General features: G+C 37.9%; 1 protein-coding gene across 1 annotated transcript in view; it reads left to right on the forward strand.

Annotated features, from left to right (window-relative positions):
• Nucleotides 1–278: 278 nt before the first annotated feature.
• The window catches only part of LIN28B (lin-28 homolog B), a 95,064-nt gene continuing 75,964 nt past the window's right edge, over nt 279–19,378 (forward strand). Inside the window, exons 1-2 of the mRNA XM_073627005.1 lie at nt 279–708; nt 1,123–1,295. Coding sequence (XP_073483106.1) covers nt 699–708; nt 1,123–1,295 — 183 coding nt within the window. The 5' untranslated portion in view covers nt 279–698. The remainder of the gene's footprint in view (nt 709–1,122; nt 1,296–19,378) is intronic.

Here is a 19,378-nt window from a genome sequence, read left to right on the forward strand (position 1 = left end):
TCTACCCTCCTCCCTTTCCCAATGCTGGGCTCTTATTTAGGAAGTCATTAATCACATCCCCTCCCCCGGAAAGAGATGGCGGAGCAAACCTGTGAAGTCCGATCCAGCAGCCGCCTTCACCCCCCTCTTTTAGGAAGACTGATCTAACCCTATTTTAAGCTGCTCGCCTGCTGCCTTAAATTTGCAGGGGGTGAAAGCGCCCCCCAGCGTAGCCCCCCCTGTCCATCCTTCTCTCTCTCTCTCTCTCTATATATATATATATATATATATATAGATATATATACATGTAGGTGTGCAGTGATAGTGTCTCCCTATAGGGGAAGCCTGGTGACGTTGTCTATGGCTGTTTACCTAGTATGTGTGTAAGGCAAGGCAGGCGTGTTCGCAGCTTCATTCATAAATGATTTCCGTGCTAGCCTGGAATGAGACGCCGATTGGTCGCTGGGCGCTGCTGCCAGCCCCTCCACGATCCGTGCTGAAATTAGTAGCAAGAAGGCATGTAATTGACAGAGTCACGTGTGCAGCGAGGGGGCCAGGGAGCGAGCACACACAGAAGGGAGCAGCACAAGAGGGAAAGCACGCTAGACCATGCGAGCTAAACTCGGGATCGCTCCCAATCAGGATGTCACATTGATGCCACCAATCACCCCCGTTCTAAAGGAAACTTTTCAGCTTTCGTTTGTGGAGCACAGGGCGTCATGGCCGAAGGTTGGTTTACCGCATCTTCCTTTTCGGATCGCTGGCTTTAGCGGGGTGGGATCGGAGTCGGCCGAGGGAGCGGGAGGGAAGGAAAGGGGGGAGCAGCGATGTGACTCCGGCCGATGAGCGAGAGAAGAACGCGTGCGGCTGCGGGAGGAGGGGGAGGCTTTTGTTTGAATCGCTTTGGTTACACACGTCCCCCCCCCCCTTCTTCTTCTTCTTCTGTAACCTTGAGTCCCCCTTCACCTGCCCGGGTCGTGCGGGGAAATGGATGGACAATCGGGGTGCTATGAGCCCGATCTCTGGCTTGGCTTCCCCCCATATGACGGCGATCAGGCTGGAGGGTTATTAGGATGGCAGATAGGATGGCATGATCGCCCTCATCACTGTCATTGCTTTTCTTTTTTTTCTTCTTCTACACAGGAGGTGCTGGAGGAGAACAAGAGAAGTTGCCAGAGGAGGAGGAGGACACCCAGATCTTGCGTGGTTCAGGCCACTGTAAATGGTTCAATGTGCGGATGGGATTCGGTTTCATCTCTATGACCAGCCGGGAGGGAAGTCCCTTGGAGAACCCAGTCGATGTTTTCGTTCACCAAGTAAGTCGACCCTCTTCTTCCACCCCCCCCCCCCTCCTCCTGCTAACCACCCACTAAGACACCAGCCAGCCACCCACTTTGACCAGGTAGTCTGCTATCTGCAATCATTTGCTTGCGTTCAGTGACTTTAAAGTGTATGTACCACCACAAGTTTTTTTGTTTTGGACGGAGTAGGGAAGGGTTAATACACCTACCTTATTTTTTTTTTAATTTGATTTGCTGTCTGTCTAGCACTGGGAAAATTTCCCTTCACTTTCTGTCCTCGAGACACAACAGGAAGTTAGGTAATCTTTCAAGGTAACAGGCATTTCCCTTGTAAGGTAGCTGTACCTACTAAAAGATTTTCCCTTACCTTTTTTTTTTTTTTTTTATTATTTGGGGATAACACTAACATCTTGATTTCCCTATACTTCCTGTCCCCAAGACACAACAGGAAGTTAGCGGCTCTTTCAACGTAACAGGCGTTTCCTTTACTAGAAGATTTTTCCCTAACCCTTTTTTTTCTGGGGACAACACTAACCTGATGACTTCCCTTTACTTCCTGTCCCCAAGACAAAAAAGGAAGTTACGTAAGCTTTCAACGTGACAGCCACTTCTAGATGTATCCGCTAGAAGATTTTCCCTCATTTTTTTTTCTGGGGACAGCACTAACATCTAGACTTCCTTTCACTCTATGACCCCAAGACACAACAGGAAGTTAGAAGCTTTCAACGTGACAGCCACTTCCCCTGTTAGATGTATCCACTAGAAGATTTTCCCTCACTTTTTTTTTTTTTTTCTGGGAACAACACTAACATCTTGACTTCCCTTCACGTCATGTCCCCAAGACACAACAGGAAGTTAGGGAAGCTTTCAACATGACAGCCACTTCCCCTGTTGGATAGTTGAACCCACTAGAACATTTTTCCTCACTTTTTCTGGGGACAACACTAACATCTTGACTTCCCTTCGCTTTATTCTTGGTGACCATGGTCACTGGTACAGAGAAGTGGATCTCCTTAATGGGGACACAGATGGCAATAAAAACTTGACATAGGGTTCAAGCCTTCTCCACTCTCTCTAAAATAAAACATATCTAGAGATACACTTTTATGCTTGGACGCACAAGCTAGGAAGCCTTTACTCTAAATGTTGTGCTTTAGGTCTGTAGAACCAGCTGCATGGTAATCCAGATTTGGTTTCCACCAAGCAGGTACCTATTGGTGCACGTTGGTAAGATTTTTCCAGTAGACCTATTTAGGAAATGAGTGTGCTTCTACACACTTTTTAGTATATATTTTAAAATAAAAATAAAACCAATACATTGTTCCTGTAATCTTCTAGCTGGTCTGGTAGCATCACCAAAGCTTCATGTTCTTACTTCAGGAGAGGGGGGCAGCCATTCTTCCAGGGCTGAGTTGTTTTTTTTTTTTTTAATAAAAATAAAACCTATACGTTTTACTTGTAGTCTTCTAGCTGGTCTGGCAGCAGCACTGCAGCTTCCTGTTCTCACTCTAGCCGAGGGGGGAGGGGGGGGGGGGGGGTGGCCATTCTTCCAGGCCTGAGTATTTTTTATTTAAAAAGAAAAGTAAAACCTATACATTTTTCCTGTGTTCTAGCTAGTCAGGTAGCATCACTGCAGCTTCCTATTCCTTCTCTAACGGAGGTGGGGTGGGAATTCAGGACTGAGCCCACATATTGCCCTGTGAACCACTCAGTCCTGGAGTACTGTGAGCCTAGCCGGTATCGTGATACGCCCCAAGGGGGGGGGGGGGGTCGCGCAAATGACAGGTTGGGCTCACAGGAAAAGTGCAAACTGTAATTCTGAAGAGGACTGCTGGACAGAGGAGGAAGCTAGGGCAGCGTGGACAGGATATGTAGAACTGGCATATTTTTTCTATTATTATTTTTTTGTAATTAAAAAGAAGAAATTGAAACCTGAATTCCACTTTAGGTCAAGGTAACTGTAAGCAGCTGACCACTACATTGCACTATAGCTCCACCTCCATGTTTAGCTTTTTAAGTAGTTGTCTAATGGCAGGGTTTGCTACAAAGTAATCTGACTTTCTCTACATCACCAACACAAGCTGCCTGATTTGAGCTCCAAGGCTTGCTCTCTTCATGGAGGAAGGCACAACAACTGCTAAAATACAAGACGCAAATGATAATAAAGTTAATAGCCATGTTTTAAAAGGGCCATGTTGCATTTGCACTGGTTATGAACAGCAGGAAATTTCATACAAGCTTTTGCTCTGCATCTTTAAGGGTCTTCAAGTAAAGAAAGCGTGTGGCCAGAGGCGGTTCATGTTTATACTTTTCTAACGTGTGGACTGTGCATGGTTTGTCCTTTCACCCAGACCCATGTAAAATCACTTGTGAGGGATTGCACAAAGACTACTTCCTAGTTAAAAATGACTAGCTAGTTTGATCTTTTAGGTTTGTGTTCATTTTCAGATAATTGGCCAAGCTGTATTAAACTTACTGTTAAATTGCAATATTTTTCATATTACCAAGGCAGAATGAATGATGATCCACAATGCATATTTAGTCTATATTCACATTATGTGCTGCTCCATTTTGCATCAAGAGTTTAAAAATGATCTCTGAAACTAGCATTAAAAAGGAGTGATATCATGGTACAACCTTTGCAGAAGCTATGTACAGATCTATTTTTATTTTTTATTTTTATTTATTTCAGGTACTTATATAGCGCCGTCAATTTACGCAGCGCTTTACATAGATCTATAGCCAGATGTTACTCATATGTGTTACTAATCAGTCAGGAAGTAAATATGTCCCAAACAAGACACCTCAACACTTTAGATTGATAATGCTATTGGCTGTGTCCCCCTCTTGTCCCAGATCCATCCCCTCTTGTGATTGCTTTGATTGGGGCCATGGTTCAGCCCCAAAGAAACAAAGCTCTACTGACATGGAGCTTGATGGGTCACATGGGGACATCTCTGCTCTTTGCTGGTCAGCCAAGGCCCACCACTTAGTGCTTTGCCTTGTTCCACAGATAGGTGTAAAGGTAAAGTCAACCTGGAAGGAGGGAGGAGCATTATTTTTCTGGAAATTGTTTTCTGCTCTTTTTCTCTTCCTTCTGTTTCTGATAAGAACCAACTTCATATGTTATGTGTGTGTTGTTTTTTTTTTTTTTTTTTTTTGTTTGAGATCCACTTACTTAAATCATTGTCAGATCTGATTGCTATCAGTCTCCTAGTCCCCCTTTTTTCATTTGAACCTCCTTCAGGTTGTTAAATTGCTTTTTACGATCTCATAAATTTACTTTATAGATGAATAAACTAAAAAAAAAAAACACTTCCTCTTTGTGTAATTGTATATTTATTCCCTGCTCTTTTATTAATGTTTGGCCACATGTAACGTGTGTATTCATGTGTGCGGTGTTTTTTCATTTATTTTTTGCTATTTCTGATCTAATCTAAGGTATTCTAAATGTTAACATATGTTTTATTGTATTGTGTCCTTGCTTCTGTTCTGTGGGTGATATACAGCTAATGGACAATGCTGTGTACGTGTTTGTTCTGTGTTTTTTTTTTTTTGTCTTTCAAATAAGTATACCTCTGCTTTTAGTTTTCCAACAGCAATATACACACTGCATGATACAATTGTATAAATGTACAAGACACTCCAGTTATTTTGTTGCTTCTAAGGTTCCATTATTTGTGCAAGTATTCTAAGGTGTATTTTGGGAGCGTGTTTTGGGTTGTGTTTGTTTTTTTTGTTTTTTTCCTTTTTTGTTTTTTTGATTTTATTTACTTTTTCATTAAGTAAAGATACTTTTGTTTCTTATTGAGATGTAAGTTATATGTTTACATTTTGGTTGCAAAATTAAAACATTATATAACTGGTTTGTTTAGTTATGACTTGTGGATTGCTTGCAGCATTAGGGTTGTTTTTAGCGATGTAGCTTCCAGTGGTAAAAATGGAATTCAATGGCAAGTTGTAGTGAAAAACATTCAATATGATCTTCTCATTCATAGAATTTTGTTGGAAGTATTTTAACATTGTATAAGGCAGTATTATTTATTTATTTATTTATTTTAGAATGTTCAAATCCAGAGTTGAGTGACACTAGGTATTTTTTTTTAATTATTTTGGTGTGTGTTTTAAGTGTAGGTTGTGCCATTACAAAAATACTGGCATATAATATTGTTTTTTTTTCTGTATCCTTGTTAGAAACCACAATTTTTTTCCTTTATCATATGTAGAAAGAACCCTGTTTCTTGTTTTTAGATGGTGATGTGTTTTTTCTGCTTTATTATTTTAGATCATTGGCTAACAGTGTATTCCAGCAGGTCTTTGTTCATTAACACATTGTACTAGGTGAATCAATGTTTGTGAACACTGAAGACACTAGCTTATTATAATACTGTGGGGCTCATTAATACATACAACAGCAAAGAGGAAATGATCTTCATGCTTTTTGGAGCATGAGCACAACATGGTGTTGGTAAACATCTCCTACCCACTTCATGTATTTTGTTTTTGTGTGTGAAGAACAGTACTGATTCTTGTTGATCTTATAGACCTGTTGGTGTTTGTTTGTTTCGTTTGTCTTGTTTTTTTTTTTTTTTTTGTTTTTTTTTCCCCAGCTCTTTTTATGTAAGGTTATATACTAGCTGAATCACAAGCAGCAGGTTCTTGATCACAGATGTTTGTGTGTGTGTGTGGGGGTATAGTCTAAGCAGCACAATTTAGAGAATGAAACAAAATCTGCATTGTTTTGTATAGGGCTAATCTTTTGTGAAATTTGCATTCTGAGTTAAATTTAACAGGGAAAATTACCCCTCAAACCATGAAGTTGTCCCTGGGGATGCACATACCACAGGCTGAGCTGCTGGCCTAAATGTCTGCCAGCTTTAGGTTTAACCATGAGCAATTAGGAAATGGTAGATTGTCACCTTGTATTGTGTATTTTTTTTCTCCCCTTCCCTTCTGAAACATGAATAATTCACTTTCCATATAATGACATTTACAATATGTCTTCCAATGGGCATGTCCTGTTTTCATAGTTCAGTACCATTAGAGCTCAAATACAAGTTGTACATGGTTTTTGTATAATGAAAGTCACATAGTGGTAGAATGCATGTGTTTTTTTTTTTTTTTTTTTTTTTTTTTTTTTTTACATATGGTAAAGGCTTACTTATTTCATTACTTGTGTAGGTAGGGTTTCTGATCTTAAAATGGCTGATTACTGAGAGGTGATGACCCCAGAGCAGTATAAATGGTCACGTAGTGAGTACTGTTGTGTGTTTTGTTTTTTGTTTAACAGTTGATGAATTGGTGGTGGTATTGCCTTATTACATTCATCAGACATTAAGATTTATTCTTAGTTATCCATCTTTGTAATACAAATATATAGTTGAACCTTGCATTTGCAGTCATGCATGATGCACCCAAAGAGGCGGTATCAGATTTATTGATCCAATTTATTGATTAATCTAAGTAATTGTGCAAAATGCATAGCAAATTTTTAAGTGCTTTAATACTTGTATAGTATATATACTAGTATATTGTTTATTTTAAAACCAAACACTTCTAAATGGCTTGGTAATGAGACAAAATGTAGAAGTGAGAGAAAATATAGACTAATATGTATATTTCATTCCAATGTGCTGTTTGTTTTTGTTTTCTTTTATATAAAAGAGCAAAGTGTGCTTGTCAGTTACCTTACCTGTGGAGATTGTTTAATGCTGATCTTGCTTTACATATTAAACATATTTTTTGGGGGTGGGAGGGGGGCCTGCCACTGCTCAAGTGTTCTGCTTCCCATATGATTTGGGGGGGGGGGGGGGGGCGCAAAGGCTGAGCATATATTGTATGAAATGAAACAAATATGTCTACTCTCTACTTTATTTATTTCTGTTCTGCTTAGGAGTTTGGTGCTGTGACCTAAGTATCAGTTTGCCAAATTATAAACATGTCTTTTATTTTGTATCCATTGCTATTTTCTAATATTATTCTTCACTTTGTGGGCAAGGTTAACTTGATCCCCATTTTTTGTCTGTTTCATATTTTATTTAATTGATGTCTATTTTGCTTAAATTGTTTGCAGGCTCTCTAGTTATTTGTTATTGCAAAACATGTCTCCATTATTTTAACACTAGTTTAATGTACTGTTTTGTTTTTTTTCTTTTTTTTTACCCACTCATTTGAATGATTGAGAAGTAACACTAAAAGCATTTTTTTAACTCAGTTTACATATAATTGCCACAATGCTAAATGTCCATATTGTAAGGTTTTAAATGTTGGTATGTACTTTTTTTTCTATTTACACCTTCAGGGCATTTCTGAGACGGTAGAAATGTGCTTACTTTTACAGCACATGCTGAAAAAACTAATAAACAAGCAATGTGTTTTATAAAACAGGTAGCTGTTTTCAATGTTCAAGTCCCATATCCTAGTTCAGGCTTTTTTAAGGGGGTACTACATTTTAGTAAATGCCTACAACCTAACACATGGATTGATGCTGATAATTGATTGGATCTACTGTGCTCAACTTTGTTTAAAACATTACTATAGTAATATTATTTTTACCAATAAAAAAACACTCTCTCATTGCATAGCTACTGATTTTATGAATAGGTATTGCTCACTGACTTATAAACATGATATTGTATACAGTACATTTGATTCGTATTTTGTTTCATTATTATTCTATATTCCCATATATATCGGAATTATCCAGTTGTGTACATTTTTAGGACGTTTTACTGCATTTGCTTGCTAATTTGCCAAGTAAACTTTGCAATTGTATCTCCTGATTTAATATTTTCCCAGTCAACATTTGACATTTGTTTTTCATAATTTTCCTTTGCTATGTGAAAAGGGTGCCACTTATTACAAAATAATGTAGAAGTGCTTGAATATTCTATATATTTAAAAAAAAAAAAAATCAAGCTTTTTGCCAAAATCCAGACTTCATCCTGATGGCTGTCTTGATGTTGTCTCAATGACTTTTTTCAGTCAAACCTATTTTGCTATCAGTCTGTTCAGCAGCAAAGGGGTTAACATTCCTTCCCCCACTCCATTGAAGATCTTTTGAATGGGAGGAATTTGCACCCTTTGGCTCAGGTTGCAGACTCTCTTGATCAAACTAGGGAAGTGAGGGTCATAGCTGTTCATTGCTTACTACTTCCTTGGCTAGTTTGAAACTCTGGTTATGCTTTAAAGTAACACTGTTTGCTTCCTTGGTTGTTATATTACTTCCATGCTGACTAATTTGCCATGATCCATCTGTAACCCCTTTCAGCTGTATATTTGTGTGTGTATATGTGTGTGTGTATGTATGTGTATATATATATATATATATATATATATATATATATGTTAGTCATTTCCCATTAAGTCCATATTTTGTGTCAGTAATGTGACATTTTAGGTCTATGCATTGGCATCAGAAGATGGAAGTAGAAGGATTAGGGAAACCGAACCTTCTACAGGGGGGTTACAGTGTGAGAACCCAGTACTTGTATAGGGACATACCTAAGAGTGATTAAATATATCCTTTAATTCAGGATTTCTGCAATCTTCCTGTAAAATCATAATTTTTTTTTAAAATCATCGGATAAAAAGGTTTGTGTTGCCTTTAGCAACCTGAACTACAGAATCTGGTTGCTAAGGGCAACACAGAAGCTTTTACCTTCAGCTACTTTAATAAATGAAGCCTCCAATGTTTTACACTTCGAATTGTTAATGTATTCGTGTTAATTTTAAAGAATACATTTGGCTTCAACACTTACAAATGCTTACTGAAAAATGTAAGCCTATTTTTAATGGACCATGTATTTAAAAATAGTCCTAAGACTTTCATTTATCCATACTAATAATGTATACAGTAATATTCTGTTATACAGGTTCCCTCCATTCAGTCCCCGGACACTAATATTTATTATATGCAGTTTTAAAGGTTTAAGAGAAGTCCATGCTGCTGGGTGCTTAGATCATTATCTGTGTGGTTTGTAATAAAAGAGTAAAAGGGGAAAAAAAACTACAGGTTTGTGACCTTTAACTGACTGTTCTCATTGTGGATCTAAGTTTTGTAATTAATATTTGACATTGGGAGCAGTACCGGGGCAGGAAACCTGGTGGGGGAGGTGGATGCAGTTTTCACATTTTTGATGCATTCAGGAGGTTAAAGTGGGCCCCCATTAAGATTAACCTCAACCCATTACAGCTTTTTTTTGGCATGCAGGCCCCACCCATGAATGGTCCTGGACAGCTAATACCAAGCTTTTGTTTCTCCTGCAGAAAGGGTTTTTTTTCCCCCTCTCAGAAAGGAAAGAAAACAGTCCTCTCTTTTTTCTGTGTTATAATCATGTGACTTCCCTTCAGTGAGTCACAGATAGGATTGAAGGTGATTCATAGGATGAATCAGACATCAACATTTTTTTAATTTTTTTTTTTTTTTTTTTTTTTACTCTTGAAATAAATTTGAAAAGGAATATAAACAAATATGGCAAAATTGCTAAAATGGATTATTTAACAGAAGCTTGTCACTGATCTATATTAAGCTGCTTTGTTCTAAGACATGTATTTATAACAGCAAATATGGACCCTGGAAAAAAAAACTCATTTAATATTTTACTTTTTATATAATTTATTGAATGAAGAAAACAAATGTGTTTATTTGTGGGCACGGTATGCTAGTATTGAACGCTAATATGCTGATTACAGTTTAGTGTATTTACCTGTCTCCTTTGTCTTTCTGCATTAAAATTATTCAAGCTGCAGCTGTCACATTTTAGCCAGTTTAAACCACTCTCAAAATACTCTATTAGCTCTTGCATGTGAGATGGAAGGATCTTGTTTTAATTCCAAGTCATGCTAGCTGTGTTTTTGAGCATAGTGATCGTTACTATATTTTCTCAGAACTCACATGGCAACTACAGTGGGGGAGGGGTCCCACCCACCAAGCTTCTGATGGGGGGTTGGGATTCTTGCAAGAGAATTGTAGTGATAAACACTCTCAACTTCACCAAAGCTACAACATGTCAAGCCTACATCTAGCAGTAGAGCAGGCAAAAATAGATGAATCACTGATGTGTTTTTTTTTTTTTTGTTTTGTTTTTTTTTATATTACCTTACCTCTCTTGTCTATACTGGAGGGCAAGACTCATGAACAACATATTCCTTTGACAAGCAATTTGAGTTTAGGTTTAAATGTACAAGTTGACCTAAATATTAGGTTAGTTTCTGGGAAGGAGAATAATTGGTGATGGTGTAACAAAATAGCACCGATATTATTACTATTATTATTATTTATCCTTTTTTTTTATCATTCAAGAATTAAAATTCTTTAATGCATTTTTAGTTATTAACTAACTATGTTATGCAGTGCCCATTGAATTGGTTTTATTTGGTAAATACAATGAACTGTGTTCTGACACATGAATTGTTTTGAACATATTTTATTCGCCAGGCTTCATGCCAGGATGCATATCAACTGCATAGGTGGTTGTGGATGTTAAACATCCCGTGCTAGAAAATAGTAGTTCAAAAGGAACATTGCTCTGTAAATCCTAATATTGTTTTGTTTCAATGTGTACACTGGTGATTTTAAACTGATATTGTAAGCCTGGTTTGCATTGTCTTTTTTTTTTTTTTTGTCTAAAATAAATATTTAAATTAATATAAACAAAAATTAAAAAAAGATAGAGATATATATTTATATATTACTTTGTACTATTTGTTACTAGCAAACTAAGGCAGAGACAACTCTAAAAACGTGGAGATACAATCCATAGATTATAAAATAGATAGAATAAAAAGATATATAATATTATGATTATTATTAAATATAATATATGTATATATTATATCTTTATGATTTTTAGAGTCGTCTGCCTTATTTTGCTAGTAACAAATAGTGCAAAATCATATAAAAACAATAAAATTTACAGTTTTACAATAAAACATTGAACAGGCTAATATTTACTTTTATGACTTTGTAATTTCATATCCTATTTAAAAGTGTCAAATGCGTCTACATATTTGAAAACCTGTTTCCCGTGAAGACTCACTGTATCAAGTCCATACATTCTTAAATTATTTGACAGTACGCAGTTAGTGCTGGATACATTTCTTTCCTAGCATCCCTTTAAGATAGGTTGACCCAGGAAGACTTACATGAGCCAATTTTTTTGTTCCCAACTAGTGATAGGGAAATGCTACTTCAGTAAAGCTTAACAAAATATGCTGTAGTAGTTTTTCCTGTCTTTTCTTCATCCTTTTGGGGTGCTCCCCACCCACCTACCGTTTTCATTTTTTTTCTTTTTTCCTATATGCTCTTGTCTGGTTCTACTGTCTTTCTAAATTAATGTCTGACAGTTGAGGACATTTAAAAGCTTAAACATGCTGCTTCAGATCAGTTGTGGGGAACATCTTAATCATCAAATACAATTATGAAGGTGTGTTTGAAATATAATATAGAATACAGTTAAGTGCCACCCAAAATGTACAGCCTCAATCATTTGTCCAGATTTCAGATCTTTTTATTACCAAATGGTTGGCAATATAGCAAATAAGGGTAGGAAGCTTTACTGAGCATATTGTACATTTAAACCTAGACACAGTATTGTGTCCTTGGCAGAATTGTAGAGATCTCTTGGGGAACTTGAGAGGATTTGTAAAAACACGTATGTTACAGCAGAATCTATCAAATCATTTGATTTCAGCTAGTTGTAATGCCTCCACTCTGTCTTTTTAATGACTTGACACTTTTAGCTGAATGAGTAAACCTATGTAGGTTTATTGGGAAAACAGTTTTTTTTTTTTTTTTCTTCCTTATTTGGGGAGGGGAGCACATAACTGTGGTGATATCCACTAGCAGTCTGAATAACAGGCAGGAGGTGGGGGAGTTGCCATACCTAATTCCACACAACACTTCCTATAAGCAGTTTTCTTATGGTATTTCACGTGATCACTGTAAATGCCCTTTTTTTTTATTTTACTTTACTTTCACCAATACTTTGTATTGGTTTACAAAAATTGCCACATTTTGTAATATACTAAAATCAGGCCAAAAAGAGTAATTTAAGTAACAAACAATTGAAGGCTCTGTGTATTACATTTATTCATCCGCTGTAGCAGGTATTTACCTATTCTCTACACCCCTTGGACTATATAAAGATCTGTCATGGGGGAAACATTCAACTCATTATTACATACCCCCTTCTGAAATAACTGTCTGCTAGGTTGTCATGCTGGCCCCCATGCTGTAGTGATTGATCCAGAGAAAGTATGCATGTGAAAGCTTCTGATTTTTCTGATCCATAGCTACATTTGTATTCAAGCCAAAATGTCATAAAAAACCTCTTGGAAATTAGCATTTTCATGAGTTTGGCAGTGGAAACATCCATGTTTCTTTTATGACAGGTTTACTAAAATACATAATGCTTATTTGACAAAATAATTTGTAATTCTGTTAAGCCAGACTTGTGATCTGATTAATAAAGAAGATTGATACAAAATGCTGTTGATTAAAGATAGGATATTGCAAAATAAATGACATTTGTTTTAACAGACTGCATCCAATTGATTCTTTTATTTTTGCAAACAATATTCTGACTTGCAGCAAAACTTTGACATTAGAAAATAAAGGGCAGAGTCGATTGCAGCAAAATTGTAAATGCACTTATATAAAATTAGGCAACCTGTGGAAAACTAATTCTATTCTGTTTGCCCACTCCAAATAAGGGATTGGAAAAAAAAAAACACAAAAATGTGTATTGTTAATTGCAATCTCTGTTAAAATAATAACAAAATTTGTGAAAAAATTACCCAAAAACTTTAATTGAAAAGGGAGACTTTGATTCAACATTTCTAAATTTCCAATTAAGGGAAAAAAAAAAAACACTATGGGGAGAGTTACTAAAACTGGAGCATGCAAAATCTGCAGCTCTGCAAAGAAACCAATCGGCCTCCAGGTATTGTCCAAGCTTTTATTTAACAAACTAAAGTTAGAAGCAGATTGGCTACCATGCACAGCTTCTGGGTGCTTCAGTTTTAGTAAATCTCTCCCCATATGTACAGCTTGTATGATATGCTGAGAGTTAGCAGAAGTAGATAATTCTGCCACTGTGTCCCTTCTTTTTTTAATTTATTCTTTTTTTTTTGTGGGGCAGTGTTAAATCCTTGCCTAGAAAACACTAGTAATACGATATCTCCATTTTTTTTTTTTAAAAGAGGGATGCCTATGCTTGGCTTTGAAGGAAATCTGTTGGGGTATGAAAGCTACCATCAGAGACCACCCCTGAATATGACCTGGCTGTCCTGGCTGAGACAGTACTTTTAGGTTCAATGATTTGAAACAAATATGCAGATCAGGAGTTCTGACGACTTAATTTGCATGTTTGTTGCAGGTCAGTGACACTATGGGGTTGATTTACTAAAGGCAAATAGACTGTGCACTTTGCAAAGTACAGTTGCCCTTTGCAAGTGCAGTTGCTCCAGAGCTTAGTAAATGAGGTAAGGCTTCACTTTGTAATGAGTACCCAATCACGTGCAAGGAAAATAAAAAAACAGCATTTTTGCTTGCACATGATTGGATGATGGAAATCAGCAGAGCTTCTGCTTATTTACTAAGCTCTGAAGCAGCTGCAGTTTTCAAAGTGCACAGTCTATTTTCCATTAGTAAATCAACCCTTAAAGCTCCAATCACACCTGAGTGTAGCGATTTACTGGTGTTTTTCTGGCACCTTTTATTTAAGCGTTTTTGCCGCTTTTTACGGGCATTTTAGAAGTTTATTTGCTTAGCCAGTAGAAAGCACTAGGGGGAAGAGAGGGAGCAGAAATTAGGAGTGGAGAACTGCTGTTTGAGCAGAATACCAGCAACAAAATGCTCGTAAAAGTCAGGCGTTTCTAATCTGCCAAAAAAAAGCTCATGTACTTTTTTGAGCATTTTACTTTAGGTGACAAAACGCTCATATGTGAACAGGGGCTATTGAATTGAATGGGATTTGACTTGTTGAGCTACAAGCTGCAATCCGAAAATCACAAGTTTGAATGGGGGCTAAGTATTGAAGTCGGAGACCACTGGAAAATAATTCCTATAACAAATAACAAATTTTCCTGTCCACAGGTTAATGCCAGTTCACACAGGGGCAACCTGTCAGGTGACTTGTCAGCCTGACAATTCGTGCTCCATGCAGTACAATGGAACAGTTGTAATAGGAGCGACTCAAGTCGCTCTGACTTAGAAAAAGGTTCCTGTACTACTTGGGACGACTTCGGAGCGGCTTGCATTGACTTTTATACAGAAGTAGTTTTGCAAGCTGCGCTCAAGTCGCACTGTACGGTGCGGCTTCAGAGTTGGGCGACTTTGCTCCTGTGTGAACCGGCACTTAAGCTACATATGTTTGGTTGATTCGCAACTTTTACTACATTTGGGAGTAAACTCACAAGTAATTGTTAGAAACAATGTTATTATTTACATAAATTCCTCTAAGATATGTTCCAGGGTCATTGGGCTATTCCTTATAACTGATAGCGCTAATCCTTTTTTTTTTTTTCCATAACTGTATTAATATCCAGCTTGATCAGTTAGGCTGGGTTCACACTAGCTGCGGCCACGGCTCACAGCAGGAGTCCTGGTGCACACTTGTACACAGATTCAAGTGCAAATCGGGTCCGAATTTTTGGCTGAATTTGCACCTGAAACTGAGCCAAAGGCGTACATTTTTCAGTGCGCTTCGCGGCCGCCCGAGGGCTGTGTAAACCAGCCCCTTTGAGAACCGGTCACAGTCTCCTGTCATGCAAATTGGATGCTGTGAAAGCCACATCCAATTTGCATCAGTGTGAACCCAGCCTTACTTTTTGGGCTTAGTTTAAAAGCATTATTTGGCTATTTGCCCATGGTGGCTTTATATATCTTTGCTGGGTTCATAGGAACCCTTTTAGAAACCTAGGACTGGGGGACATGGTCTTACCAGCTAGCTAAAATACATGCATATATAATTCTTCTGTCTAGCCTGGCAAACAGTTTAGGGTAGTCACCCTAGCAAAGCGTGGATTGTGGAACCAGGGATTGTCTGGCCATAAGGGTCGTCTTAGATTCTGATGCTTTTAACTCAGCTGAGATCAATTTCCCACATATGCAGATCAGGATCCCAGAGGAAAGGTCCAAAAATGGCAAAAATCAAAATCTCTGCAACATGTTTCATTGGGCATTGAGCAGAGAAACCTCACAGTATATACTGAAGTCGGGGAATGACTTCCAGAGGCTGCCTTCTTCAGTTCTTAGTTGTAGGGAGGGCCTTGCTGCTTCCCAACTTAACAGACCCCCTATGGAGCTCTGCTTTTGCCTGTCATTTCTAACTTCCTCCACTTACAAGGACCACGGTACTCTATGCTAAAAGGCATGTAGAATGGGTTAAATTAAACACAAGACTTTACTGATTTACAGTTCAAAGCACAAAAAGGAAGCCCCTAAAGATGTATACTTCTGAATGATTATTCCACTTTTTTTCATACCTACAACACTCTTTGACAGTTATGATTGTTGGTAAATACCTTGGTATGCTTACAAAATGTATAGTGCATACTATTGGCACAATATAAATTCTGCATAATAACATTGTCACTTAATCATTCTCTGCATTTTGACCTTTCTGCTTTAAAATTCTTTTTAAAACCACATTGGCATTCTATTTTTTTTCCTAGGCACTGCTTAGTGCACTCTTGCTGTCAAATAGAAAATAGCCAGTTACTAATTCCTTGCATATATTAGTCTTGTTTTTCAAAGCGGTAACAGCAGGCTCAGGTTATAAAGCCATTTGGTAATGTAGACGGGGATACTGTCCAGTTTAGTTTTTCCTAGCAGATGGCATCCCGATCTATCACAACCGACATGGTCATTTTTGCATATTTGGTCAGTGAATTGTTTTCAGTATGCCCAAATTTGACGCCAAAGGTTTCTCCATGTGTTTTTTTTTTTTTTGCCAGATGACAGCTAAATCTGGCCATAAGCCAGTAGAGTTTCCTATAAACCTTATATTGAACAATTTTATTTAGAACATGCTTAGGATATTCTTTCTTGCCCTCCTTGAGTCAACTAATTTGGTTCAAAAGCCCTTAAAGTGTTACTAAACCCATAACAGTAAAATCAGTCTGTATATGCAGTAAAGCATGCTTGTTATACTCACTGTGGAACGCAAGGGGTTAATCCTCTGCATTGTGTAAAAAGGCTGTTTAATCCTGTCTTCTCTGATCCTCTTCTTTCAGTGTCCAAACCATCCCCTGATAGAACAGAGGCTAGGGGACAAGCTGCACATGCTCAGTTTGGTGTGTTTTGCTAGAGCATTTTATTTATTTATTTTTGGGAGAGTGCATGTGATCAGCACAGGGCCAATCAACACTGTCCAAACAGAGGGTCAGGGGTCCTGCAGCCTTTTAGGACAATCGGAGGAGAATGAAAATGCCTCCTACAAGCTTTAACCAGACACTGATAGAAGTCACAAGACTACTATATACTGCTGATGAGAAAAGGTATTTTAGCAGTTTATATTTCCTAAAACTATTGCATTTCCATGTCCTGTGTACTGTGGGAGACCAGCTATAGTGAATGCAGGGTCCTGGGTTTAGTAACTCTTTAAAGCTTCATCCATACATGCTATTTGATTGCAATCCCAGACATATTAAATCAACTTCAGTACAATACATATGATTTTTTCCTGAACGAAAACCACATTCACAGTTGGAATTATGTATTTATTTATTTTTTGTTCATCCAAATTGTCCATCTTTTTTATCACTACAATGAAAAATAGAAACTAATTACCGCTCTAGGTTGGTTTCCACATGTATTGCACGCTGGCTCTATTCGTCACAGGCTTAACAGTAGAAGAGAAGAATCTGGTCGGCTGCACATCTAAAAAGATATATTGGAATATTGTGCAGCCGACCAGATTCTTCTCTTCTACCTACAATCAAAAACAGTTGGTTTTGGCCCCACTAACCCACTTAGAAAATCAGACAAACTCTCCAAAAAAAATGTTCATACAAAGTTCTATCGTTGTATGGACCACATAAAGGTATGCCATCAAAAATGAAAATAAAACCTTAAAATGCTTAGAGGGACAGCATAACAAGAGGATAAATGCCTCACAGGCTTAGCTGTAGTGCAGCTGGCAGTCCAAAGCTTAGAAGGAACTTGTCAAAGTGAAAATCTGGGAGCTGCCATTGCAGACATGATTTTGATGAGCATGCTCTGGAGCTGCTCATTCTTGTTTCTCTGCTTGGTCACTGACCTGGAAATAGTATGTGCGCATCAGGTGTTAGGGCACCTGATATGCACATGGTTCTGTTTTTTTTCTCTGGTTCGTGATTCACCAGGTACCTTGCTTTTATCCTTACAGGCTAACATTAATATATCTTGTGTTCTGAGAACCCCAGTTTCTAAAACTTGACATATTAGGCGACCTATCTCAATTCACTATTTTAGAAGAAATTATATGATCGTGGGAAACTGAAGCACTCAAAAGAAAATGTGGTTAATTCCTGGAGTCAGAGTGCAGGAAACAATACTGAGTAAAGTTGGGGTTTCACCAGTAAGTGTGAAGATTTTTTATTTTTTATGTTTATGTTCAACTTTTGATTTTGATTTTTGGTCCATTCTGTTACTTATAATGGCTATCCTGTTTGTAACACCTACAGCGATTTACTAGGTCCTCAGTACCTGAACTACTACGGTAAACAACTTACTATTCCAAATTCTGGTGCTTTGTGGTTTTAATTTTCAATCAATCCCAACATTTGCATATTTTGGGAGAACCATTATAAAGTGAGTCTTATACTGTTCCTTTTAAAACATACTGTGTAGGGCAGTGATTCTCAACCAGGGTTCCTCCAGTGGTTGCTAGGGGTTTCTTCAGCATTGGGCAATTTCTGCCTCTTAGATAAGTTCCCACTGATACCATTGATCTTTTTCACTATCTGTAAGGAGGTAATTCTTCCCAATGACCACAAGTGTAAGGACCATTCTTCCCATTGACCATCACACTAACTATCATGAGTTGTAGATTTCTAATTTTTAGCACTGGTTCCCTAAGCCCGGAGAACTATTTCAGGGGTTCTTCTGTGTTGAAAAGATTGAGAAAGGCTTGTGCAGGGCATTATCCTTTTATCTATACAACATAGTTGAAGCATGTAAGCATTCTTGTATACTTTTATCTGCACCCTGTTGATGGCAGCCACAATCAAAAGCATGCATGTGGAGATAGACTTGATTTACCTGCCTTTAAGCTCTCTGTTGGGTCCATAAAAGTGCAATCTGCTTGGGGCTGATGCAGTGTTTTACATAATATCTGACATTTTAAACATAAGGGCAAATTTCTGGTATGACTTGGTAAAGAAGAGAAGCGAGGTTCCAATGCATCACTTTTTAATATCTCTAGTATTTGAAGATGCTCTTATGTGATTTCCATCAACTGTATTGTTGGAGTCTCCTAGCAAGTGTTTTCAATGCCTTCCACTGCTTTGTATTTGTTCCACACACACACACACATTTTCCAACTTGTGGACAGCCATCGTTTACTTATCTAAGGTTGCCCCACGTGTGCCTTGTTCAAACACTTGGGCAAAATTTAAGTAAAATTACTGGTAGGTCCCATTGATGTTGCAGAACATTGGCTGATGGGCAAATTTATTGTGTATGTTATTTTTCTGTGGGACATCTCCATTGTCTTTGAGAAAACGTGGCCTATACACACCACATACAGGTGGTCATGTATGCATATGTAATCCAACCACCCTTCATGACATGCTATCTGTGCACTCTATAAAAATTGTAAGGTGGACACTTCTGAACACTGGTTTATAGAGGGGAGGAGTGGGAAAGCCAAGTGCAGGAGACCAGAGCCAGGAGAGCAACAGTGTTTTGGAGATGGGAGGGACTTCCCAAAGACTTGAGATCGTTGCCTGCCATCCAATATCTATTGGTTACTTTTAGGAAGATGAAGTTGATCATACTTCACCAAGAACTTCATCTTAATTATTTATTTTTTATTCTAATGTCTCTGATAAAGATTTGGAAGGGCATTTAGGTCCCTCACTAGTGGGAGGGCTCCCTCTGTGAATGGCCC

This window comes from Aquarana catesbeiana, linkage group LG04, assembly GCF_042186555.1.
Source record: "Aquarana catesbeiana isolate 2022-GZ linkage group LG04, ASM4218655v1, whole genome shotgun sequence".
NCBI classification, from domain to species: Eukaryota; Metazoa; Chordata; class Amphibia; order Anura; family Ranidae; genus Aquarana; species Aquarana catesbeiana.